The 23769-nt window shown below is 44.9% G+C and overlaps 5 protein-coding genes across 44 annotated transcripts in view; 1 reads left to right on the top strand and 4 right to left on the bottom strand.

Annotated features, from left to right (window-relative positions):
* Nucleotides 1-8444, bottom strand: part of tok (tolkin) — a 29560-nt gene extending 21116 nt beyond the window's left edge. Inside the window, exons 1-2 of one of the 3 annotated variants that reach the window (XM_070217103.1) lie at nucleotides 8285-8444; nucleotides 201-820 (exon numbers count right to left, since the gene is read on the bottom strand). In XM_070217103.1, the coding sequence (XP_070073204.1) occupies nucleotides 201-654 (454 nt within the window). In that variant the 5' untranslated portion in view covers nucleotides 655-820; nucleotides 8285-8444. Of the gene's footprint in view, nucleotides 1-200; nucleotides 821-7300; nucleotides 7608-8273 lie in introns of those variants that run through there. The other 2 variants (XM_070217105.1, XM_070217104.1) reach the window with 2 other exon arrangements.
* Nucleotides 8445-8947: 503 nt separating this feature from the next.
* On the top strand, nucleotides 8948-10394 carry LOC108058703 (methionine aminopeptidase 1). Its single transcript, XM_017143618.3, has 3 exons — nucleotides 8948-9192; nucleotides 9272-10009; nucleotides 10069-10394. Exons 1-3 carry the CDS (start codon nucleotides 9039-9041, stop codon nucleotides 10299-10301), a joined length of 1125 nt encoding a protein of 374 aa, XP_016999107.2. The 5' UTR covers nucleotides 8948-9038; the 3' UTR covers nucleotides 10302-10394.
* Nucleotides 10329-10762, bottom strand: Polr2L (DNA-directed RNA polymerases I, II, and III subunit Rpb10). The gene is made up of 2 exons (XM_017143621.3): nucleotides 10600-10762; nucleotides 10329-10531 (listed from the first exon to the last, which is right to left on the bottom strand). Exons 1-2 carry the CDS (start codon nucleotides 10692-10694, stop codon nucleotides 10423-10425), a joined length of 204 nt encoding a protein of 67 aa, XP_016999110.1. The 5' UTR covers nucleotides 10695-10762; the 3' UTR covers nucleotides 10329-10422.
* A 170-nt stretch (nucleotides 10763-10932) lies between these two features.
* On the bottom strand, nucleotides 10933-15960 carry LOC108058702 (RNA-binding protein 33). Its single transcript, XM_017143617.3, has 4 exons — nucleotides 15605-15960; nucleotides 12864-13433; nucleotides 11270-12619; nucleotides 10933-11215 (listed from the first exon to the last, which is right to left on the bottom strand). Exons 1-4 carry the CDS (start codon nucleotides 15608-15610, stop codon nucleotides 11054-11056), a joined length of 2088 nt encoding a protein of 695 aa, XP_016999106.2. The 5' UTR covers nucleotides 15611-15960; the 3' UTR covers nucleotides 10933-11053.
* A 4650-nt stretch (nucleotides 15961-20610) lies between these two features.
* Nucleotides 20611-23769, bottom strand: part of slo (calcium-activated potassium channel slo) — a 51962-nt gene continuing 48803 nt past the window's right edge. For all 38 annotated transcript variants that reach the window (XM_070216756.1, XM_044395737.2, XM_017143369.3 and 35 more), the window contains 6 exons: nucleotides 23103-23280; nucleotides 22386-22893; nucleotides 22044-22180; nucleotides 21806-21948; nucleotides 21462-21681; nucleotides 20611-21404 (listed from right to left, as the gene is read on the bottom strand). In XM_070216756.1, coding sequence (XP_070072857.1) covers nucleotides 21267-21404; nucleotides 21462-21681; nucleotides 21806-21948; nucleotides 22044-22180; nucleotides 22386-22893; nucleotides 23103-23280 — 1324 coding nt within the window. In that variant the 3' untranslated portion in view covers nucleotides 20611-21266. The remainder of the gene's footprint in view (nucleotides 21405-21461; nucleotides 21682-21805; nucleotides 21949-22043; nucleotides 22181-22385; nucleotides 22894-23102; nucleotides 23281-23769) is intronic.

A 23769-nucleotide genomic window follows, 5' to 3' on the forward strand; every position in this document is an offset into this window, starting at 1 on the left:
ATTACTGGCATGTTTTTTTCTGCGTGTAAATATATAGATTCGGAGCTTAGAGATTGGCTTACGGCGGAGTTGAATCAACGCGGAGCCAAGGCAAATGTGAAGCCATTTCCGTGAACCGTGGGGGGTGGGAACAATGATGTGGGATATGGGAAATGGGATAGGTGTGCAGCCATACCCATTTACCCCCAACCCGTACTCACCGGCCTTGCAGGGATCCATGTCAATGTCTCCGGATACCTTTGGTGTCACATGCAGGCGCATCAGCTGCTCGATGGTGTATTTGCTGCGGTAGGGTCGTCGCAGTCGCCGGATGGTGCCCAGATACGCGTCGAATTCCTGTCGATGGTGCAGGTGGTGGAGGTGCTTCAGCCCCTCCTCCTCGTCGTCGCTATCTCTCTCTGGATCCGAATCTGGATCGGATAGCCGCTGAAGGACACCGCCATCGATGGGATGCTCCTCCCGCCTGTGGCCATTTTCAGTTGCCACCTGATCCACAGGAGCAGCTACAGATGGCGGGGCAGTCGGAGGTAATCCTCGGTGGGGCCTGGGGTTCTTGGCGTGCACCGAGATGAGCACCACCAGCAGCCCGGTGGCCAAAAGCAGGACGCAGTTCGTCCAGCTGACGCCCAGGGGCGAGCCACGCCTCCTACGCATCGCAGTGGCTCTAGAATTCAAGTGTTCCGCTCTTTTGTTTACCGCCTTAATGGGTTCTTTGTTCTCAACACGTTTCGTGACCACTGGCCCGTTTGGATTCTGTTGTTATGCCTATCAGTCTGCACTTAGTATAACTTCTGCATTTTCAATTAGCACGTGCCGCGGCCTGCAATTGAAATGGAAATGGTTAAACAAAAGCGCAGAAACTGTGATTAGATTGTGGGTTGTGTTGGAATGGAAGCGGATTCATTCAGGTTAGCACCAGACTCTGTGGGATTATTGGCACTGACTCAGTTCGTATTTAAAAAAAACGATTTCACCTAAAATCCGATGTCTAATCATTATTATTATTTACCTCCCAAGCTCTCTAACCGAGTGATAACCCTTTGTGCCTCCCAGTAGCACTGAATTACGCGTTTTGTAGGTACTTAATAATAATTTTTCCTATGGGATAGTAATCTAAGGATTATATTGAGAAAGGTCACATGTTTCCCCAAAAATATAATAATATTTTTATAAGTAATAATAACGCTAAAACCCCTTGTAAAATACCATGATTATTGAAAACAATGTTTGTTATTATATTCCTACCATTTTTCCATGAGCTACCAATAACATCTGTATTTTCAGTCTACAGGTCCACAGTGTTCCCAAGCCCCCTGAACCGATGATAACCCTTTGCCGCACTCGAAATGACCCACAGTTCAGGGCGATAAGCTCGCTTGATTTTGTTGTTTCGCGGCCCTGAAATATTTGTATTTTTTTAGCGGAAATAAACGGCGCACTTTCGCACACGTTGATGGGTAAATACAAAGCTGAAATGTGCTGGGGATTAAATTGCGAAAATGCAGATCGAAAGCGGCAGTAACATTGTCATTCTGCGGGGAAAGCAATTTACTTATGCATTCCCAATCGGGGGGGGTGGAACTATCTTGTGAAGCCGGCTTTCATTTGCAATTTGAATGCGTATTCCGGCTGGCAAATGTCAATCGAGCGGATTCATTTGCTAATTCCGATTGCTAAGCCCCCAATGCAATCGGTGCAAGACTGAAGGCAAACATAGATGATGGCCTCCTTGGTATTGGGAAATCGGTATACTCGGTATTATACAAACTATCTCTCTAGGCAGCCGGCAGATAATCTCAGTTTGTGCACACCCGGCGTCTTATTTACATATGTAGCATATATGCAGCCGATATGCACCCGACATCTGCGCCTTGGGCCATCATAAAAACTGAAAACAAGGCGGGTGTAAAACCCAACAGATGGGCGGGAGGAAAAAAGGAGGAGTGAAGGAAGTCGATTTAGGGGAAATGGTCAGGCAGTAAATTCGAGAGGCCAGAACAGGTAAGTGCTGTGTTTTAGCACTTAATTAATTTCGAGGAGAGGCCCTGAACTGGATGGAGGTCCATGGACCTACACAATAACAGGTAATTAAAAATCGCTTAGCCCTAGGAACCCGGGGAACCCGAGCAATTCACAAAACCTTTTCAATTAACTTGAATGTTTGGCCAAAACCATTGTCATCAGGCCGTGTTCCTGCTGCTCCTGCTGCTGCTGCTACTGATTTTCCCCAGCAATTGTGGCAATTTCATTAAATCATTTCATTTCCGGCCCCCGCTCACAAACACACACAAAACAAATCAAGGACTCGCCTGGCTTTTTATGGCAAATTAAGTTGCCTTTTGTGTGGCGGTGGTGGTGGAGATGGTGATGGTGAAGGTGGTGGTGGCAAAATAGCAACTAGCAAATAAAGCCAAACACCACACAGACAATTCCACGGGCAAACCTTGGACAAAAAGTTTTCGCAGCCAAGCAAAACAGTTGCGGAGCGAAGGAAAAGGAGTGCAACATATTTTCTTAATTTCATTTCGTTTAATTTCACTCGGCGAGGAAGGACGAAGGAAGAAGGAGCAGGAGAACCCCCGAGAAGCAGCCGCATCAGCAGCCATTTCCATAATCCACGTTCGCATAATTACGTATACGCCGCATGGGACCAACGGCAGGGACGAGAACGAGAATGATGATGATGACGGCGCTGTTGCTGATGCTGCCTTCTCATTTAAGCGAAATTAAAAATTCAATTGATAAATTCCAAACTAAATAAGCACTGGCTGGGAAGTGGAGAAAAGTTACTTGAAATGAATGTAGCCCCCTGTTCTCTCCTTTGAAACACCCCTGCATTTTTTCCTCCTTTGTTGCCACGTCTCTGGCAGCAAATTGAAAATCGTTGAAAAGTATGTTAATTGGCTCAAGTGAAAGCTGCCCGCCGCCGCTTTGCCATTTTCCAGCCACTTTGCTCATTATGGAATTTGAATTTGAGTTTAAGTTTGAATTTGAATTTGTGCGGACTTCCTCCTCCTTCTCAGCATATCGCACCCACATGGCTTTTGGGATCTGCATTCTTATCAGGGTTCTAGGTCAATTGACAGCGTAAACAAATGCCGACTTTACTACGTAATAGCTCACAAATAAACAAACAAGATCATCCCTCTGCACTTTGAAGCCCACGAAGTGGAGAGCCCTGATTCGCCTTCGATTGGCGTTTAAAAGCTTTAAGATGTCATTTTCAAATGGCACGCGCCATTTACTTTTAGTTTAATTAGATGGGATAAGAGTGCCTGAGAGCCAAGTTAGCAAGCAGATATCCCGGCATCCTAGCAGCTCAGCTCCCCTTTCCGTTCGAGGCCATCAATCAGGCTTGTCAAGTGCTCGCAACTTTCCAACTACAAGAGCTGACAATGACAAGCGTCAAGTGGCTGGGGATTCCTTGTTTTCCAGCCGGGGCGGTTCCGTTTCTCAGTCTCTGATTTGGAGTAGGACTAGACACTCACAATCGCCACCCCATCCCTATTCATCCCCCTCCAATGTCTCTGGCGTTTTTAGTGTTTTACAAGAGCAAATCCTGACAGGACTCGCTTCGAGCTGCGTCCCCGGAAGCTCTTTGTTTGCCTAATTTTGATTTTCTCCGTTTGACAGTTGACATTTGACATTTGCAGTTGCAAACTACCCGAGTCAAAGATATGAATTGAAATGGCTCTCAAATGAATTCTGAATGGAGAGGGATCGGAATATACTTATATATAGATATATATATAGAAGGCCAAGCAGCAGGACTGCGAGTCAAACGAGTTGTTTAGCGCATTTCAAAGCACTTTGCGACTTTTCGCATTTTCTGGACCATTTTCGCCGCACTCAAGGACATCGAAATGCAGGGCGCATCGAAATGCCGGAAAGGAAGGCCATGACTTGGCTAACAAGTGGGTGAATGTGGGGGAGGAGGCGCCTCAATTTGGAAACAACTTAATTTCAATTACTGACGCAAAGGCTGGGACAGTCGAAATGGTATAATGAATGGGGGTCTGCAGAGTGGAGGGAGTAGTGGATGCTGCTGCGGCCGACTTTTATGCGATTTAAAATGCTTCACAAGCGCAAAATGCAGCCAGGCGGCTGAACTAACAGCAAACAGGCAAACAAACAGACAGATGGGTTGGGAGGATTGCAGGATAGCAGGCCAGAGGGCAGGACACGGACACTCCTCCGGTAGAAGGAGAACCCGAGGCAGAACCAGAACGAATCCAAAGCCAACGGCAAATAATTAAACTTGGCTGCCTGGCACCTGTGGCCCTTGTATGCCGGGTCAGGCCATGGCCAAAAGCCCGCCCACCCACTCTTCCCCTCCGGGCGGTATATCCTGGATCCTGTTCCCGTTCCCCTCATCCCCCGCACATCCTGCAACACAGCACAAGCGAAATGAGTGGGTGGGCCGCCTGTGGGTTCTGATTATTTAGCAGCTCGCTCGGCATGTGAATGTAAATAAAGTTCAGCCATAAAATACCCCGCAGACAGATAGTCCTGCCGCTCCCCTCCTTTTGGGGTCATAATCTGCAACAGAAGCAGGACGATGCAAATAACCACTGGGCCGTAGAGAATGGAGCCGAGCCAAGCCAAAGGGACAGAGTGGACAGACGGACAGACTGGTCAGAGGATCCCGTAAAGAATCTGCGATTTATTTATAAACTTGGCTGGCAGGAGCGGCACTAAAGTTAAGAAATAATTAATACTAACAAGGACGAATGACGAGCGTCCTGTGGCCAAGGGAATTCCGACCCGACACGCCCCATTGGAGCCCTTGGGAAGCGCACCTTTGCATCCTACGGTATGGGATTCCATACCATACCATCTCATTTCAGCCTGTCCCCCGTTGTTTCGGGTCATGAAACAGAACGGAAAGGAGGCTGCAGAAATATGGCGGCAAAGATTTCTTTTTATGGTGATTGCGTGGGAAAATTGTCGACAGTCGGGGGCCTCAACGCCTGCCAACCCGGCGATAAAATATGAAAAGAATAAAAACGTGAAACAGCCCCAATGCAAATATGAAAAGCGAGTGAAATCCTTTTAATTTGGCAAATAAAAAGGCGGACCAGGCCAACAAATTTCCATGGAAGACCAGACCCCCCATCGTTTCTGGGGAAAACGGGCGACTTAACTTCTGGCTTGTAAATGCGTGCAACTGAAAACGATCCAAGGAGACGGGCGGAAAATGAAAAGTTTGTGGGCCAACTTGAGTTTGGGCCAACTATAAAGTGCCGAAACCACTCAGTCAAGGCAATCGAAGCTATTAAAAGGCTCAATCGAGAGCAATCTATAGGCTATACTATACATTTAGGGCTTATACTTGGGGAATCACGAACCAAAACGCCCAATTAAGTTATCTTGCAGACAAAGCACAGTCGGGATAATAATTACATGAAGAAATATGACAAAAAGTAGACGCACACATAAATTAGTCTGGGTCCGTGGAGAGTAAGTGAAATATAAAATCTGCTTAGACTTTAATTAATTACACATGGAATGGGAAGAGGAAGGAGGAGAAGTGGGGCCGCAGGAATGACAGGACTCAGCCAAGTGGAAGTGGAGCCACTCACCCACACCCACACTCACTGGCAGACAAACAAGCACTTGCGACATATCATTAACTTTGCTTTATAGCAACCAAAATTGGGAGAACACCAAGTGGTCGGGGAAGAAAAGAACTGGCGTGGCAAAAGATGAAGTAAAAATACAGAAGAAATAACTCGTGGAGTTTGCGATGCTGCCGGGGTGACACTTTCTATAGGAGGGTGCTGCCTTCGAGGACCCGGAGGAAGTGGAAGTGGATGTGGATGTGGATGCGACTGCTGCTTGTTAGCAGGATGGTGTCAGCTGTTGTGCCTACATACGAAAAAATATTTGTAAAGCCACAGGATAGGCACTGGAAAAATTTCTATACGAAATCGCTGTCTTTGCAGTATAATATTTATTAACAGCAAAAATATATTAATTTCATTCCGAAAAATATAACAATGGAATAACTAGTTTTCTTGAAAGATGATTAACAATTTCACCAAAACTAATTCTTAAGAAATTTAAAATATAAATTTCATTCCGAAAAATATAATGATGAAATTACTAGTTTTCTTGAAAGATAACGAACTATTTGACCAAAACTAAATGACTAATTTTAAAACAATGAATAACAAATATTTAACCCCCTTCAACCTTTTTTTTCTCTGCACTTGGGACCAAAAAGTCCCCAATTCATGGTTTGGTAAAGCAGATACAGGACACCTTCTAATATCCATAAAATAACTCAAATCTTGTCGGCAGATTCGCCACCCTGCCTGGTCGACAGGTAAATTTAGGGTTTAATAATGCCTGTGGTCTATCCGACGTCAAGTGCAGTTATCTTCGGCTGTCCACCTTCGAGCTACGGCTATGGGTATACCCACTCCTCGAACTTAATTCGCTTTTAATTTTTACCCTGCTGCGACAGCAAAAAATGCGAAAAAATTCCCCATTGCCATGGCAAAAAAGTCGGGGGAAAAGGAACCGAAAAATACAGCAGAAATTTGTTAAGCACGCGCTATCAGACTGAAGTGCGTGTTCCAGGGATGAGATGGGGAAATAAGGGACTGAAGAGGCGTCCTGGGAAAGGGAATCCAAATGAATTCTATTCAAAGCGCTGCTGCCACAAAATATGAAATGAAATGTTGTCGCTGGGGAGCCGGGGAGAGTGTCCAGGACGAGAAATGTTGTTAAGAAATGCATACGCGGGCAATTTTTATTCCTAGCTGTCCTGCCTCCCCGTTTCGTCCTGCGAGGCAAGGATCCTGCTGCTGCTGCTTAAACACGAAATGCTTAATGGCCAAGTTGCCACAAAACGTTTGCCAGACAAGGGCCAACTCAGTGGAGTAAAAATGAAATGCGTTTTCTGCTGGCTCCCAAGGACGAAGGACGAAGGACCCGTCTCTCTATGTGTGGGTGTGCTTATTGGAGCGTAAGCAACCTGGGCAACAATATCAATATGCGTCTTTTGTGCCAAAGCTTCCCCAGCTGACAATTGTCCGCCGCCGGAAGTTGATATTCTGGGCAACGGAAGTGTTACGGGTAAATACCCCACTCTCCACCTAGAAAAAATTCCATATTTTCCATTTCATTTTGCCGCCTTTCTCTACGCATAAATTTCCATCATCATCCATTCAGCAGGCAGACAAACGAAATGCGCAGCATATGAAAAAGTTCTGTGGCAAAGCAGCCGAACAAGAAGCAAAGAACCAAAGCCAATTAAGGCTAATGCCTGCCTTTCTGGACCCTTTTGGCTTACCTTTAATTGCTGTCGAACGTCGAGGATCGCTGGTCAGGGCCAAAAACAAAGCAGAAGTAGAGAAGGAGGCTGCTGAAGGCAACCAACGATGGGGAAAACATTAAATAAACAAAAGGCGAGACAAGATGAGTTGGGTCGAGATCGCGAGACCGAGTTCGTTGCCACCACCACCACCACCGCCGGGGAGGAATTCCCTTCTATTTCGCGGCTTTTCGTGGCCACCTTGACTCGCGATTGTTCCGTATTGCGAGTGAAATAACAGAAAGCAGCAAAAAACAAAGCGAAATCAGAAGAGATTCTATTTTAATTGTGCCGGCGGCCTTTAGATTGCCAATTGACGGGATCTGCGCCGCGATTCGAGGGGATGAAAAGCGGAAAAGTGGAAACCACACGGCGGAGATAATAGCGTGAGCGTAAGACGCAGAACACCCACAAAATCGAGCGATGCTGGTGGTGGGAAATGGGGATTGGGATTCGGATTCGGATTCGGATTGTCACTGGTGCACACACCGCGTGCCGTTTTTTATTTATAGCCATTGAACGCTGCGCTTCTATCAGCAACAGCAATGGAAACGGCAGCAACATCCGCGGCAGCAGCAGCAACACCAGCAACATGTGAGATGACAGCAGCAGCAGCGGCAGCAGCAACCTCAACAAAAACAGCGTGTTTACTTATTGTCGTCGTCGTCGTTGGCCGAGGGAAACCAGAGAAATGAATAATAATATTAACGCAAACCCAAAGATCACGGCAGACACTGATAAGGCCTCAAATGCACACACATCGTAATCGAAACTCAATCGAGTGCGAAGATCACGAGCACAAAACTACTGATTAGCGCCGCCAAAACCCTTGATTCACTTGTTGAATAGTCCGATACTCTGTATATAAGTGGCTCCTGTGCAGAGCAGCATCCCTTGCAGGTAGAAATCAAAGTCTGGGTTTACCAAACCGACCCAAAAAAAAAAAACTCACACTTCACTGACCGTTAAATTTATCCTTCTGCCCTTCGCGGGTATTTGCGTTTGGCCATTTGATTCAAACAAGTTTGTTGCCAATATTCTTTTGTTTCGCGGTACCGTTCACGTTTCCACTGCGAAAGCACGTCCGTTCACAACCGATGTTGCTCGCGATTTGAGAACATAAACAGAGCACTCGGATGGTGGGAGTCGAACTGGTTCCACCGAGAGCATGCGCCGAGAACAACAGCGGAAAAGTGCCCAACAGGCGGCGGCGTTTGAACTGCCGACGAGCAAACGAGCAAAAACAAAGGCGAAGACTTTGCGGGGGCCAGTGTCCTTAGCGAGATCAAAGATCTTTGGACCATTTTGAGATTTTATAATTTTTATTGAATTTTTCATTTTAATAAATTGTGACAAGCCGATTAAACCGAATTAAATTTTGTGTTGTTCTAAAAATGGTATGCTTTTTACCTAGCAACAAGAAGTAACCTAATTGACCCAAATTAATTTTAAAATTAAGAACCCAAATGCTACAATTATATACATTTTAAATGCATTAACTGAATAGATCTTACTTTATTTGCGTTTTTAAAACACCCAAATAAACTCTTATCAGTTAATCTGGATTTTAAATTCAAAAACCGTTACAATTGGCGCTTAACAACACTGGCGCAATAGCTAGGATTTTTTAGGGAGAAATCTCTGTCAAAGTCTGGCAGCCCTGTTGGACTATTTTTGGCGAGAAAATTTTCATTTTTATTTAATAAATTAAAATAAAATGACCCAAAAGTGCGAGACCACCAATTGCGGCAAGGAGGCGACCCTGCAGTGCCCCACCTGCCTGAAGCTGGGCATCAAGGGCTCCTTCTTCTGCTCGCAGCCCTGCTTCAAAGGATTCTGGAAGGAGCACAAGTCGATCCATGCTTTGGCAGGTCAGTATTGGAAAGTTTCCATCTCCATTTCCATTCGAAATGAGTTGGTTTACTGACATGTGGAAAATTTTTACCCCAGCCGGTGCCTCGAACTCCTCGGGCCAGGATGGAGCCTACAACCCGTGGCCGCAGTTCCGCTTCACCGGCAAACTGCGTCCGTTCCCCCAGACTGCCAAGCGCTCCGTTCCGGAGGCCATAATGCGTCCGGACTATGCCGATCATCCCGCAGGACGTTCCCTCTCGGAGGAGGCCCTCCGGGGCACCAAGATCAAGGTGCTGGACGACGAGGAGATCGAGGGCATGCGAGTGGCCGGCAGACTGGGAAGGGAGTGCCTGGATGAGGGCGCCAAGGGCGTGGAGGTGGGCACCACCACCGACGAACTGGATCGCCTCGTCCACGAGGCAGCCATCGAGCGGGAGTGCTATCCCTCGCCCCTCAACTACTACAACTTCCCCAAGTCCTGCTGCACCTCGGTCAACGAGGTGATCTGCCATGGGATCCCCGACCAGCGACCCCTGCAGGATGGGGATCTCTGCAATATCGACGTTACCGTCTACCATCGCGGCTTTCACGGCGATCTCAACGAGACCTTCTTCGTGGGCAATGTCTCCGAGAAGCACAAGAAGCTGGTGCAGGTCACCCACGAGGCGCTCAGCAAGGCCATTGAGTTTGTGCGTCCCGGGGAGAAGTATCGCGACATTGGAAACGTCATCCAGAAGTATGTGGCCCCCCATGGATTCAGTGTGGTGCGCAGCTATTGTGGTCACGGCATTCACCGGGTGTTCCACACGGCGCCAAATGTGCCGCACTATGCCAGTAAGTTTGGGGGGTACTTATATTATATTACTTGTATTACTGAACCCGTTTCCCTTTAGAAAACTCCGCTGTGGGCGTGATGGCACCGGGCCACTGCTTCACCATCGAGCCCATGATCTCCATTGGCGTCCAGAAGGCCGAGACCTGGCCAGATGACTGGACCGCGGTCACCGCCGACGGTCTGTTCTCCGCCCAGTTCGAGCAGACGCTCCTGGTCAACGAGACCGGCTGCGAGATCCTCACCAAGCGGCGCGAGAACAACGGACAGCCCTGGTTCATGGACAAGATGTGAGGCGAGCAACTTGGGCTAATATACAACTTCTAGGGCTATTCGTCAAGCTTTAATTTGTAATTTTACAATAAAATCTAGAGTTTTTATTCCCAAGTCCAATGTGGATGTGCCATTATTCGGATTACTTCTCCAGCGGTGCGTAGTTGAGCAGTTTCTCGATGAGATCCACGTGTCCCAGGAGCATGCGACGGCAGCAGTACCTCTTCAGACCCAAGGCATCGAGGGCATCTCTGTAAAAAGGAGATATAGTAATGGTAAAATGCGGTGTGGATAGAAGACCTTTTCCCGCGTGACCTACCCTTCCGTGTATTCCGCCTGGAGCAGGCCCAAGTACGACTCCCACTTGTTGCCAATGACCTTGCCGCAGGTAAAACAACGGATTGGAATAATCATCTTGTCTCGCAGGCTTTAATTCTTAGGGGAATAACTGAAATTTTAACCACAACAAAATGTTTGCTAAAAATGTGTTTTTCTCGTTGTTTTGTCTATCGTTAATCGATATACGATAATTAAACTGCTTGTAAACATCGAAAAAGTGGGAAACTGCTTGAAAAAAGAAAACAAACTATCGATATATCGATTGGAACGATTACTTTACGCGCCATTATTCAAACAAAACGCCTCCCCTATATTTGAATAAATTAATGGTTATTTTTATTAAACTACCGACTGCTCGCTACATGAATGCGTTTTTACAAATGAGTGTGTAAATAAATATTTTTGAACAGCGTCGAAGACTAAATGTGCCTTAACTAATTACTGCTGGCCGTGAGATGCTCGCCGGCCACTTCGACGGAGGTGGAGACCTCGAACAAATCTTTGGCTGACTCCTCGCTGTCGCTCTCGATCAGACCCGCGCTGGGCACATCCTCCACGGTGCCCTTCTTCAGGTCATCCGACCGCTTTTGCAGCCGCTGTGAAATTAAAGTTAGAAATAACAAATATTTAGTACTTTTAATCTAACTTACCGATTCGGAGGTCTCCTCGTCGGGCACAAAGATGCGAAGTGGCGTGTTGGAGCCCAATTGCTGCTGCACCAGGCGCTGATGCTCCTCGAAGGCTGTGGCTGCCGGATCCTGAGCCACCTGTTGCTGTTGCTGCTGCGGATGGTGTTGCACCGGCTGCTGCAACTGCTGCTGTTGCTGCTGCAGTTGCAGGAGCTGCAACTGTTGCTGCTGGTGTTGCTGCTGCAGATGTTGCTCCTGTGCCTGGGCCTGCAACTGCTCGAATTGCTGCTGTTGCTGCTGCTGGTACTGCGCCTGGGCCCTCAGCTCCTCCAGATGCAATTGATGCTGCTGCTGTTGCTCCTGGGCCTGCACCTTCAACTCCTCGAGATGCAACTGTTGCTGCTTCTGCAGCTCGATGGCGGCATGTTCTGTTTCCAGTTGCTGGCGGCGTGCCTCCTCCTCGGCGTAGGCCTGCAGCAACTGCGACGAGTCGTGGGCGTGGCCATAGAAATTGGACACTACGAAGCCGCCCTCGGGAACGGAGGCCGTGACCGCCGAGGCCACATTGGGCAGGTGGAAGGAGGCCGTCTCGTAGGCACTCTCGCCATGATCACCCAAGGCAGGGGCGGCAATCAGAGCGGCGTATTGCGGCGCCGAATCCAGCACGGGATGGATGTTGTGATGGGGGTCCTTGGCCGCCTGCAGGATCTGTCCGTTGCTGGCCACCTCCTGGGTGAGATCGGCGTTCACGTAGCCCGATTCCACCACCGGTTCCGCGCTGGGCTTGAAGAGTTGCTGCTTGTGCGCGGAGTAGAGCTGATTGGACTGCGTCACCAGATAGGTGGGATTGTAGATGGGGATGTGGGCAGCGGGAATGGCGGCGATGAAGGACTGATGCGACTGCTGGACAACCGGCTGGACAGGCTGCGCATACTGAATGGGATAGATCTCCGGCGCCGTCTGTGCCGCCGCCTGGGCTCCAACGATCTGGACCAGCGGCTGGGCGGGCAGATGATTGCTCTGGACATCGGCGGGCAGCGGCTTGTTGTTGCTCGGCGTATTAAACGACTCGGTGGACGGACGAATCTTGGTGGTGGGCAGCGAGGGATCCGGATCTGGGGCAAAGAGTTTCTGCGAGCCCGAAATGGGATCGCGGATGGTTTGGTCATTCGTCTCGTCCTCATGCACACTGTACTTCGGCGGCAAGTATGTCTGGGGACGGGCCGAGGGGGAGTGGGAGGGGGGCGTGTACAGGTAGGAGGAGTCGAGGTGACCCTCCTCCACGTCCAGGTGGTTGTCGGCCAGGTTCGGTGCGGGAACCGTGTAAATGGGTGCAAAGTGCTCGGTGTTGAAGTTGTTGTGCGTGTCCAGCTGTGGGGGATGGGCATGTTTGGAGTGTTGTTATATGTTTTTGAGTGTGTCTTGGGTGGGTATAAAATTCAGAACTCAAAGCCATTGGGATTAGAAAATTATCATAATAATGGGAGGGGATCTCAATGGCTTTGAATTAACTTCATTTGGTTTAAAGAAATTTTTCTAAATTACGATATAAGTTTTAAATGGCTAAACCAATTATATTTAAACAATTTTAATTAGAGAAAATCTCTTAACTTACCGGCAGATTCTGGAGTTCGCTGTAGCTCACAGCCGAGGGTTTCTCGTACTTGAAGGGCTTGTCGTATCCGAAAGTGGGTTTCGCCTTGGGCTTAACATTGTTCAGCTTGATCTTCAGGGGTTTCCTTAGGGCTCCAGCGGGTTTCAGGTAAACTGGGGAGGGACCACTCAGCTTCATGGGACGCGGAGGTCCGCGCAGGTGTTGATACTGATGCTGGGGCACGTGGATCAAAGGATGCGAGTGCAAATGGGCATGTGAGTGAGGGTGGGCGGTCAGGACATGCGGATGCACGGAGTGCGGATGGGCCAGGTGGGCGGCATGGGTGTGGGCATGCGAATGGGCATGAGGGCCATGACCAGGACGACCCTTCAGAACCAAGGGAACCGGCTGATCGCTGCGAATTTGGACAACCAGGGTGCGCTGTTTACCAGGCGGACCAGCTGCTCCTGCGGATCCAACGGCAGCAGGACGACTTAGCTGCTTGGCGCTCTTGGGCGGCCAGTTGGTGAAGACCAGGGGACGCTGCTCGCAGTGGGCCAGCGCCAAGATCAGGGCCAGCAGGAGGAAAGGCTGTGGCGGAGGAAGAGGGAACATTGTCAAAAACTTAATTACGCGTACATCGAACAAAACGTCGAAAGAAATGAAAACTTTCTAAGCCCGGCAGAGGCGAAGGTGAAAGGGGGGGAGGAATGGAGAAAAGGGGTAAAGGGGAGGGTCTTGTAATCGCTGGACAGCAACAAAACTGTAATGGCCTTAATTTGAACAAATTGGCGGTTTTCTAAAATTTTATCACGTCGCCTGCCGCTGACTACTTAACCAAAGCTGCTTAAGCAAACGAGCCAGCAAAGTATCTTCACTTGTGCGAGTACGTATTTATAATTATATACGAGTATATTTATACGGTATGCCATAATACCTTGCCCACTTTTCCCCGCTTCGATGGCTGATTAAACTTTCAGTCCGCAATGCCGTAGAATGAAAGTGAAAAGTCGAATATCGAAATGTCTTCGTTCTGTAATTGTTACTCTCGTTGCGTTGTTTACGTTTTCAGAGGGTATTGTGCTTGGCTGACTCAGTTTGTGCGACTTTCAATGAGATTTGTTTATCGTTAGATCTTTAAAATATATTTCTTTACTAAATAACTAAGTAAATAATTACTTTTTATGTAAAAAATAAAGTTCAATAAATTAAAAATTAAATTTTAAAACAAAGTCGTCAGTTTTACAATTTTTTCTTATCTTAGTTATTTCTCAGACGCGACTTTTAATAACATTTGTTTATCGATAGATCTTTAAAATAGATATCCATCTAATAACTAAGTAAATAAATACTTTATTGTATTAAATAAAATCTACATTTTGAGTTAAAAATAAATTTCTTCACATTAATAACTGTGCAAATAAATATTTTTTTGTACAAATAATAAAATCAATTAATTAAAAATTAAATTTTAAACTAAAGTCTAGTAATGTTAATGACTTGGTTAGAATTGAGAAATTACTAAATTTCATATTTGCATAAAAATGTATTACAATTGTAAAGACCTGATTAAGAATAATCCAAATTCAACTGTACAAAATATTTCCCTAAAGTAGGAGTACGCAACTCTCTGCTTGGATGGTTTGGCTGTGGGTCTTGGTCGATCGAATGGGAAGTGGGTAATTTGAGGCAGCAACTGGACATGGCAATTTCACCTGGGCAGCTCCACTCCTCTTCACCCCACTCCACTTCCACCGAGGCGGTGGCAATGACAATGGCAATGCGGTGTGCCGTTAGCCAGACGTCAATCAGCAGGTGAAATGCCTAAGCGAGTCCAATACGTATACTTATTGATTACGTGCTGCGTTTGCTTAAACGGACTGACGGATTGCCGATGGCCGATTGCAACTGCAACTGCAACGGCGGGGAGCCACAATAATTGACGCCAAATTGGTGGCTTATTGTTTATAGAGTGGTTAGTTAGTTTGTCGCCTTTACAATATGCATAATCGTATGCAAATACCGGTGGTGAATGAACTGCCAGGAGACGGATGCCCGAGTCTGGCAGGGATTGGCCCACGGCAGCTCGGCAACTCGTTCAACGAAAGTCCAAATGGAATTCGCATAATTTCGGGTTTCCTCTGGGCTTGGCCAGCGAGACCATTGAACTTGACAAAGGATTTTCCCAACGGCCTAGGCGGAACTATTGATCAGCGGCCTGTCGCCGCGGCGTCGACCATAAACAACGGTGTGGTTAACCCAAATTGCAACTCGAAATGCAACTTTTATTTTAGCGGCAAGCATTTTATTTTCAAGCCCGCTGCACATTGAGGCAAATGCAGGCGAGCAGCCAGTGTAATTGGTGCACGTAAAGCTGAAGCCATCCATTGTCTGGATCTTGGATCTTGGATCTCGGCGAAACTCGGCGCATCAAGTGCTCTCATTGCAAATGAAAGTGCTCGCTTTGCCGGCCACATTACAATTTGTCAAATATTCACGACGACTTGGCAACTGCGACGGCAATTCAATTGAAGAAGCTGCAGCGGCATTGTGCCGGAGAATGTAATTGGATTTGCAGGTGATGGTGAATCTGAATCTGCACCTGAAGTCGTTGATCGCAGAGCAAAGAAATGCCATTGTATTGGCATTGAAATTAATGCCAATCTATTATTTCTTATGCTGTGCGCGCAGCGAGAGACTCTTTAATAACCGCTAATTGTGGGCAACAAACTGGCAGTCGCCGCGTGATGTGATTCACTTACCCTCATCTTGTTTCGGATTTGAATTGAGTTTCGTTGTTTTATTGGCGGCAGTTGGCTGCTTTGCCTGTAGAAAGCTCTGGGGCAAATGTCGAGCGACTTTTGGCTTCTTCTGCTACTCCAGCAGCAAGTAGATGAAGATCAAAATGGCAATTAGGTATATAATCACATCAATTAACTTCATGTCAGCGAGCGCCGCGGCGCTTTCTTCGGTTTCAAACGGCACGCACAGAAGATTTCGAAAGAGTTTCAAAATAAAATTCGGGAGCAGCGACGTCCGCACCTGTTCAAGTCGCGAAGACAACTGAGTGCTAGTTGGTCGATGGTAGCGGACAAAAACCATGTGCCGATCCGATCCGATCCGATCCGTTGGCTCCATTGGAGTTCCACTGGAATGCGAAGACGACGGCTCGCATTGGAAGTGCGCAGCGAGCAGTGCGCACTGAAGAAAGTGGTCGGATTTTCATGACTCTGCCTTGGCGGCGCCGAGGGAAAAACTAGTTTGCAAAGGCCGAAACGCAGCACGCGACCAGCAGCAACATGAATTGCCAGCAAGTGGCCGATTAATCGCAACGAAAGTGTTTTGCCATCGACTGTTCTTGGCCGGCAACAGAAAGAAAGGAAAGAAAACCAAAACGAAAAAGAAACAGGCAGCGCAAAACAAAAGACTTAGGCAGCGAACTTGTTGTCTCGCGTCAGCAGTCGCTCTTTACCTTAAAAAGCAATGCGGACCAGGCGCACATGATCAAGAGATAACCCCAATGCCGCTGCCTGCCACCTGTTACTCCTCTCTTTTTGTTTTTTTTTGCTCTGACCAGCGGCAGAGGCAGCAAACAGGAGCAAAGCCACCGATTGACATTACGAAATGCGGCAGGCACAGTGGGAATATCGGACTTAGTCAAGTGACTTCTTCCGAAAAAAGGAGGAAAAAATCGAAGAATATAAGAGGTTAGGATTTTTCTCTATTATAAGATATAATATTTTAAATACCCATTAATAACCATCAGTCATAATTAAAAATCCTAATTTGTATGTAGATGAGATAAGGTCTAAAGCTAAAACCTTTACATTTTATCTACTTTTCTTAGCAAACAATTACAGTCAGGCTAAGTTTGTAATATGAAAGCAACAGGAAAGGCACAATTGAATAAATATTTCGTGGATAAACTTGAAATGATTTTTAAACGTTATTTAATGGTAATCGGGGCCTGTTCGGATGTGTCCTAAAAACAAATGGATGCCCTTTCCATAACCAATAGCGTCCCAAGAGTAGGCCCAATTTGTGATTGCTCGCCACTTGTTTCCATACAACCAAGGCCCTTCGATGATAATGAGCCGTGCTTATGAAACGCTCCCCAGTTTACAATAATTGGTGGCATTTTATGCAGGGCGCGACACCCAATTTCTAAACGCAATTGGTCATTGGAATTTTATTGCGCTCGGACTGCCTTTTGTGGGTCAGTATTGGTCGGCCCAAAATTTCGGGCCATAAATCAAAATTTCACTTTCATAAAGCTGCCAATTATTTTTTTGGTGGAAATTTCTTTGCTATTTTTTTCTGTATTTATATTTTATTTTGAAATATTATTTTTAACAAGGTTTTTTAAACATTAACAACATAATATTATTATTATACCTTTTATTTCATACATTTATCATTTGTTTTTTTTTCGGTTGCGTTTTAGACAAATGTTTAAAATATGCATTTTTAGCTTTTAATTTGTTATTTAAAATTTTATTTATTTGTTGTTATTTTCGCCTTTTTGAGGCCGCTTTAAACTAAACTAATTTGTCATTTTATGCCTTCTGCTCTGATTTCGGTTTTAATTAATTTTATTTTAATATAAATTAATGATTTTTATCGCTTTTTACGTTTTATTTATGTCTACGCTTACGTTTTCCGTTGTGTAAATATACCTCATATAAATAGCGAGTAAAAACTAAAAAAATGTAACTACATTAATATGATTTGCATTTTTTGGGTTTGCATTATTTATACAATTTATTTAGCACACATTGCCGGATGTGTATATGTGCGTGTGCGGGTATCATGTGAAAGTGCTGCGAAATTATAAAAAATATTTTTTCGTTTTTTGTTTGGTTTTAGTTGCTATTTGTTATGTTAATTATGATATTTGTTAATATCTTTATTCCTTAAAAAAATGAACATTTCCGCCTTAAACCTGTAAAATTATCATATTAGTTTCGGTTTTCGTTTTGGTTTTTAGCTGCGAACGTTGATTCTATACAAAAAATCTAACTACAGTAAAATGCTGCATAGCTTCACATTTACGAGTATGATAATATATTTTATATTTTTTTGTGACTTTTATTGACGAATTTTCTACAAAAACCTTTGCACTTACACTAGTTTATACGGCATTGAGTAGTTTTATGCGACATTATTAATATATGTATATATTATCTTCTGTGAACAAAGCTGCTCGGAAGTCTTAAATTGAGCGAAGTGGAAAAATACTCGAAGTTATTATCAATTACGAATTGGAAATGCAAATGGGAAAGGCAGCTTTGTCAGCGTGTTTTCACTTCTATATTTTTCGATAAATTTTCTTTTCTTTAGTTTGTTTCAAAGAAGCTTCGTTTCTGGTTTTTTTCGGTTTGAATATGTACTTTGCTTGCGTTCCTTTTTATTTCATTTATGTAGATCTGCTATAGCGTAAACATGATTTTATCAAGTTTCACAACATCGAGAGTTCATTTTTGTTCTTTTTGTTGGATTCATCGCTGTCGAGTGTGAGTGTGTGTGTCTGTGTGAATATTAGTGTGGTGTGGGTGTATAAGTGACGTTTCTATAAATTTAATAACTAGTTTATTCATTTAAAAATTATGTTTAACTTTTGGGTTTTCGCTACGCCACCGCCTAATCATCGTTCTCATATTATTTTAGGATTGCAAATGCGTTTTGTTGTCGATTTAATAATAAGTTTATCATTAACAATATATGAACTGCTTGTCGCGATATCTAGTCGTCTTATGTTTATGCTAAGCTATGCTATGCTCTCGATTCGTTAACATTTACACTTGACTATTTACGATTACTTTACCATTACCATTTACCATTTATCATTTACCTTTACCGTTACCTTTACCATTAACTTTAATTTACTTTAATGGAGTTTAAATGTTTCTCACATTGCACGGCTACACACATGTTTACATAAATTTCGAAGGCGCATAATATTCACATATTTTGTTTTTAATTTACGTTCTGGGTAAGCCTAGGCTACACAAAATTCCACTACAAATCAAGAATATGAAACGAAATGGTAATTGGCTCTTCTTTATTTTCGCTTTCACTTATAAATTGTTATGTTATATTTGTTTTTTCTCGTATTAAATTTAAAAGCTCGAATTCGTTTTACTTAAATTTGTTATTCGCTAATCATTTGTGGAAACAAACAAACAAATCCATTGGATGCTGTTCTGTGCCATTTTCTTGTTACGCTTCTTTGGTTTCTGGATTTCCCACTATTTTGAATGAATGCTGTCTGCTTTTGGTTGGTTTGATCTACATTTAATGTGATTTCTATACGCTTTGGCAGTGTTTATCATTTGAACAAATTACAATTATGACCCGAAAACTCTTTTTTAGAACGGCAAAACGAAACAGCACAGGATAAACGAGTTAAACGATAACGTATTCGAGATACTTTAGTATCGGTATCAGTTGCTTATCATATTTACAGGCTATGTACAAAAATCAGAGCGTTCCACTTTGGCTTTTCGAGCGCAAGTGCGTGAAGTTAGCAAAGGTAAGAGAAGTTAGCAAAGAAGTTGTGTAGACAGAAGTCGGAAGGAAATACATATAACGTTTGTCGCCATTTGGTTACCGATTGTATCTATCAAAATTTGTTTAGAACACCACAGTTGCTGCTCGTAAATCGCTGGTAAAAAGCGCACACATTCACATACACTAAAAAATATTACTAACTACGTTTCATCAGCTTTCGTCGCACTCTATATTTCGGCCTAGGTGTCCTCTATATTAAGTGGTATTGAATAATGATTTGAATGCGCTACTTACAATATTTTGTCGAGTTTACCCGAGAGATTTCCCCTCGACTTTGTGTGTGTTGTGTAGAGATGTGAATGTAAGAAGTTGTTCAATTTAGAATTAGCAAATTTGACTTGTGTCGAGTGAAAAAGCTGAGATTCCTCTAGTTAAGTGTAATTCTTTGCATATGGTTTAGTACTTGGCTCGAAATGCCCTTGACTGGGCAATCCTAAGGCCGAAACAACCATGTTTTCTCTGGCTTTCATAAGAGATCAGGTCGAGCCATGTATGTATTTGCTTTAGGTGTACGAATTAGCTAGCAGATTGTTGGCCTTTAGGTGTCGTTAATCGTTATTTCGATATTTGTGTTTAGTTTACTTTAAAAGTTTAATGATTACAATATGCTCTGCTCTATATAAATCGTTTTGCGCATGCTCAGAAACTTCTAAATGCAGTTTTTGAATTTTAGCCTCATTGCCTTGTATCTGTATCTGTGTCTGTATATCTCGCTATCAGTATCTGTATCTCAGCCAAAAGCAATCTCGCAAATCTGTTTTCAGTGTTTTATTCGTGTGGTCAATATAAATTGTTGCGTTGTGGCCGCATTCAGCGGCTTAGAGAAAGATTTTGAGACATGAGAGTACATAGATCGAGTAGACTTAGTTGTAGTTCTTCCTATTTTTTTCGCTCAGTGTTCGGCTGAGCCTCTTCCTTGCTTCCTTGTTTAATGTGTAGCTTACCTCACTAATGGTTCCCAATTGCTTACGTCACACCATTAAGATGGATTTTCGTTTAGAATTCAATTTTCAATTGTTTCTTATGCAATGATAGCGCCATGAAGTGAACTCAAAATGTAAATGAAAGTTAGTGACAAACGATTCTTAAATATAATTGTAAATGTAAATGTAAATGAATGACACAAAATACATACCCATAAGAATAACTAATGATTGTTGCTTGGACAACTAAACTCGGGGCAATCAAAATAACAAACTGAAAACTCAAATAATAATAATATTTTATTGGGGCACAAAGTCGGTTACAAAAATAATATGGATAAAGAAGGGGATACGGATACAAGATTAACCAATGTAGTGGTAAGATTAAAATTATAAGTACAAGTATACAGAATATGATAATTTCAAGGTTCTAAAAAGGCATACGGAATGATGTGGGAAGCAATCAGTTGGCAGTTGAACGATGGATATCAGGGCTATGGTTCTTGGTCCCCCGATCCGGATTGGCTCTTTATGTGTGCGGAGACAGGCGGCGTTGCCGACGACGTTGTTGGTTCCGGCTTTCTGGCTGTCTCTTGATTGTTAGTTGGGATGGACAAAATACACCGAGCCGCATGCCTCCGCACACATAAAAGTGCAGAGCAGCGCATTTGGTGGCACGCATTGGTTCGTATCTCTAACTCTAGTTAACACTTTTGATTTTGACTTTTTTGTACACGGTACAATCGAATTTTTACATACAGCTATATGTCTTTTTTCTCTGCCGATTTGTTGCGCTTGCTGTCTGAATATCTTATGCCAATAGGTAGTTGTGGGTGCGGTGCCACAAATGCGTTGCTCTGCCCTCGATTAGCTTCTCCATCGTTCAAATGTACGAATAAGGACCATCAGTTAAGGCGCTACACAGTAACAATCAAGAGTTATCATCCTTGTTGGAGCCGCCCCCGCCGACCCCGGAACCCTGTGTGTTGGTGCCTCGTCCGCCGGCAGGTGCTCGTACCGCTGGCGGCTTGTACTCCAGGCCCGGATCGAATTGCATTAAAACGAATACCTTGGGGGGATTTACAGGATTTAATAGTGAAATTAAATTGTATAAAATAGCACCCACCTGATCTGTTGGCAGTAGTGAAAAGTCATCGGGTGGGTTGGTTATTACATAACGTTTGCTGCTCGCATCACAACTGGAGCTGGTGTCCCTGAATCGGTATAGTCCGATGCACAGCATTCCGTACGACTTGAGGGCCGCCACAAAGAGGTCCCCGTACTTACCGCACTCCCCGAACTGAGCCAGCGGACCGTCGTACAGTGAGATTTGACCCACTCGACATCTGTTGGAGAGTGATACCATTATTTGGGGATCCATAATATATTTATATATATTTTTTATTTAATAATATTTCATAATCTATAGTATGTATTAATGTTGTTATTTACTTATGGTTATTAACTAACCTGTCTCGATTGCTCAGACTCTCCACGGTGCTGTAGCCTCCCCGGAGGCCAGCTCCCTCGGCCAGGATCAGTTCCAGCTCGGGCGTGGCGCCGCCCGTTATCAGTGAGCGGATCAGCGTTAAGGCGTTTTGATTGAAGTAAGTCTGTTTAGAGGGGGTCAATCCAAAATAAATATATTACAGAATACCCAATAGGCTACACAAATTAAACCCATTCAAGGACTAAAACGAGACTTTACCGTGGACATCAGCGAGTCTAACACACTCACAGCGAAGGCTGTGCCGCAGGCGAAAGGCTGCGTCAGATATAGTTCTGTATCTGGATCATCGTCGTCGTCTTGATCGAGAAACTGCACGTTACTATCATTGACCAGTTCTTTAAACGACAACCAACATATGTGAAGCATTAGTAGAGCACACACTTAGACCGCTTTTTCTTATGGCAGAAGGCGGGTGAGCCTGGCCAGGACATGGATGGTACTAGAACCCAAGAAAACCCCCATTCCCTACCCCTGAACTGGCCAGCCTCACTTTCGTTCGTTCGTTCGCAAACTCGGCCAACTTAGTGCGATGCAGTTTACCTGTTATCATGGGCACATTGGCCCCATAAACCGAGCCCCGCCGCTGCAGCACAATTGGACTGCCGGCGGTGGCGCTCAGGTTGTCGAACTCCGGGCCGCGCTGGCTAAGAACCCCGATCGTGTCGTCAAAGGTCATGGCCTTGATGTTCAGCGAGGCGAGGATAGCCTCCTTGTCGGCCAGCGTGGGATCGTCGTTGCTAGGAACTTTGGCCGACAGGATGCAGCACATATCACACAGGTTGACGTTCACAGCCCGCAGATCGGCGCGACTCAGCGGCGAGCCGTTGAGCACCGAGATCTTGGGCAGGTTCTGCAGCATCTTCCACTCGCGCCGGATGTAGTCCACCGATCCGACGATGACCACGTGCTTCAGCTCGTGGTAGTGGAAGTTGGACGCCCGCAGCGGCATCACCAGGTTCCGCAGCCCGATCAGCGGCGAATCGGGATCGGCGAACAGGCACACGACCACGTGGCCATTCAGCACGGTCATGGCCGCCTGGTTGCGATCCTGTGAAGAAAAAATTTGATACCTTTAATATTTAATAGTCATTATAAAACCAAAATGGCCAGCAGAGGCAGCGCGCAGGGCAATTTCCCTGCCGCTGCGCTGCTAGCGTTTCAACGCTCACATACGCTGTTATAAATTCTTATATCAAAGCTTTAACCCCATACTTAGATCTACATTGTATGAAACTAAATGTATCTTTTTAGACCTACCAGTATGCAGTCTTCTAAGCTCTTTGCGGGACTCCAGTGGAACATGCCCGTCGAGTCGTACTTCATTTCGGTCTTCTCGAAATCAAAGTCCTTCGACTGGTCGTCCGCAATGCCGGCGGGCAGTGAAACGCCGCCGTTTTGATTCTGTGTACCCGTGCCGGAACTGCGACTCGTCGGCCTAGACACAAGTAGATCGATAGGATAATAGAGAGGTGTTAGCCATCGGGCGGTCTGTGCTGCAGCTCGGTTCGATTCGTTCATAATGGGGTTTACTTCGATTCAACTTTTGAATTGCAAATGCAGATTATCAACCAATTCAAAAACAAACGCTACATCCAAATGCAAAGTGTTCATCGGAAACGCTACGAGTACGTGTTTCGTTCAAAAATGATGTGGATACTTCAATACGAGTACGAGTACTTGGAGCATATTGAAATAAAACTGTGATCTCAATACGATGGTTAAAGATAGAGAGTTTACGTTTACAAAGATAAATACACGGATAGTAATATAGAGATAGAGATAGAGACAGAGAGATAGAGAAGATCATGTGCTAATAACAAAAGTCTCGAAATGAATGCGAACAAGAATTTGAGAATAAATCAATATGTCACTACGCAAAATGCTTAATCTGCCGTCCGGCGGTGGTGAGGGATGATTGGGTCAA

This window comes from Drosophila takahashii, chromosome 3R, assembly GCF_030179915.1.
Source record: "Drosophila takahashii strain IR98-3 E-12201 chromosome 3R, DtakHiC1v2, whole genome shotgun sequence".
Classification (NCBI taxonomy): Eukaryota; Metazoa; Arthropoda; class Insecta; order Diptera; family Drosophilidae; genus Drosophila; species Drosophila takahashii.

Excerpts from the sequence above, each read along its gene's own strand:
- LOC108058703 (XM_017143618.3), top strand. The coding sequence starts at position 9,039 with ATGACCCAAAAGTGCGAGACCACCAATTGCGGCAAGGAGGCGACCCTG. Across the intron at positions 9,193-9,271 it reads GTCGATCCATGCTTTGGCAG|CCGGTGCCTCGAACTCCTCG; the intron begins GTCAGTATTGGA and ends TTTTTACCCCAG. Across the intron at positions 10,010-10,068 it reads AAATGTGCCGCACTATGCCA|AAAACTCCGCTGTGGGCGTG; the intron begins GTAAGTTTGGGG and ends GTTTCCCTTTAG.
- Polr2L (XM_017143621.3), bottom strand. The coding sequence starts at position 10,694 with ATGATTATTCCAATCCGTTGTTTTACCTGCGGCAAGGTCATTGGCAAC. Across the intron at positions 10,532-10,599 it reads CAGGCGGAATACACGGAAGG|AGATGCCCTCGATGCCTTGG; the intron begins GTAGGTCACGCG and ends TCCTTTTTACAG.
- LOC108058702 (XM_017143617.3), bottom strand. Across the intron at positions 12,620-12,863 it reads GCGAACTCCAGAATCTGCCG|CTGGACACGCACAACAACTT; the intron begins GTAAGTTAAGAG and ends CATCCCCCACAG. Across the intron at positions 11,216-11,269 it reads ACGAGGAGACCTCCGAATCG|CGGCTGCAAAAGCGGTCGGA; the intron begins GTAAGTTAGATT and ends TTAATTTCACAG.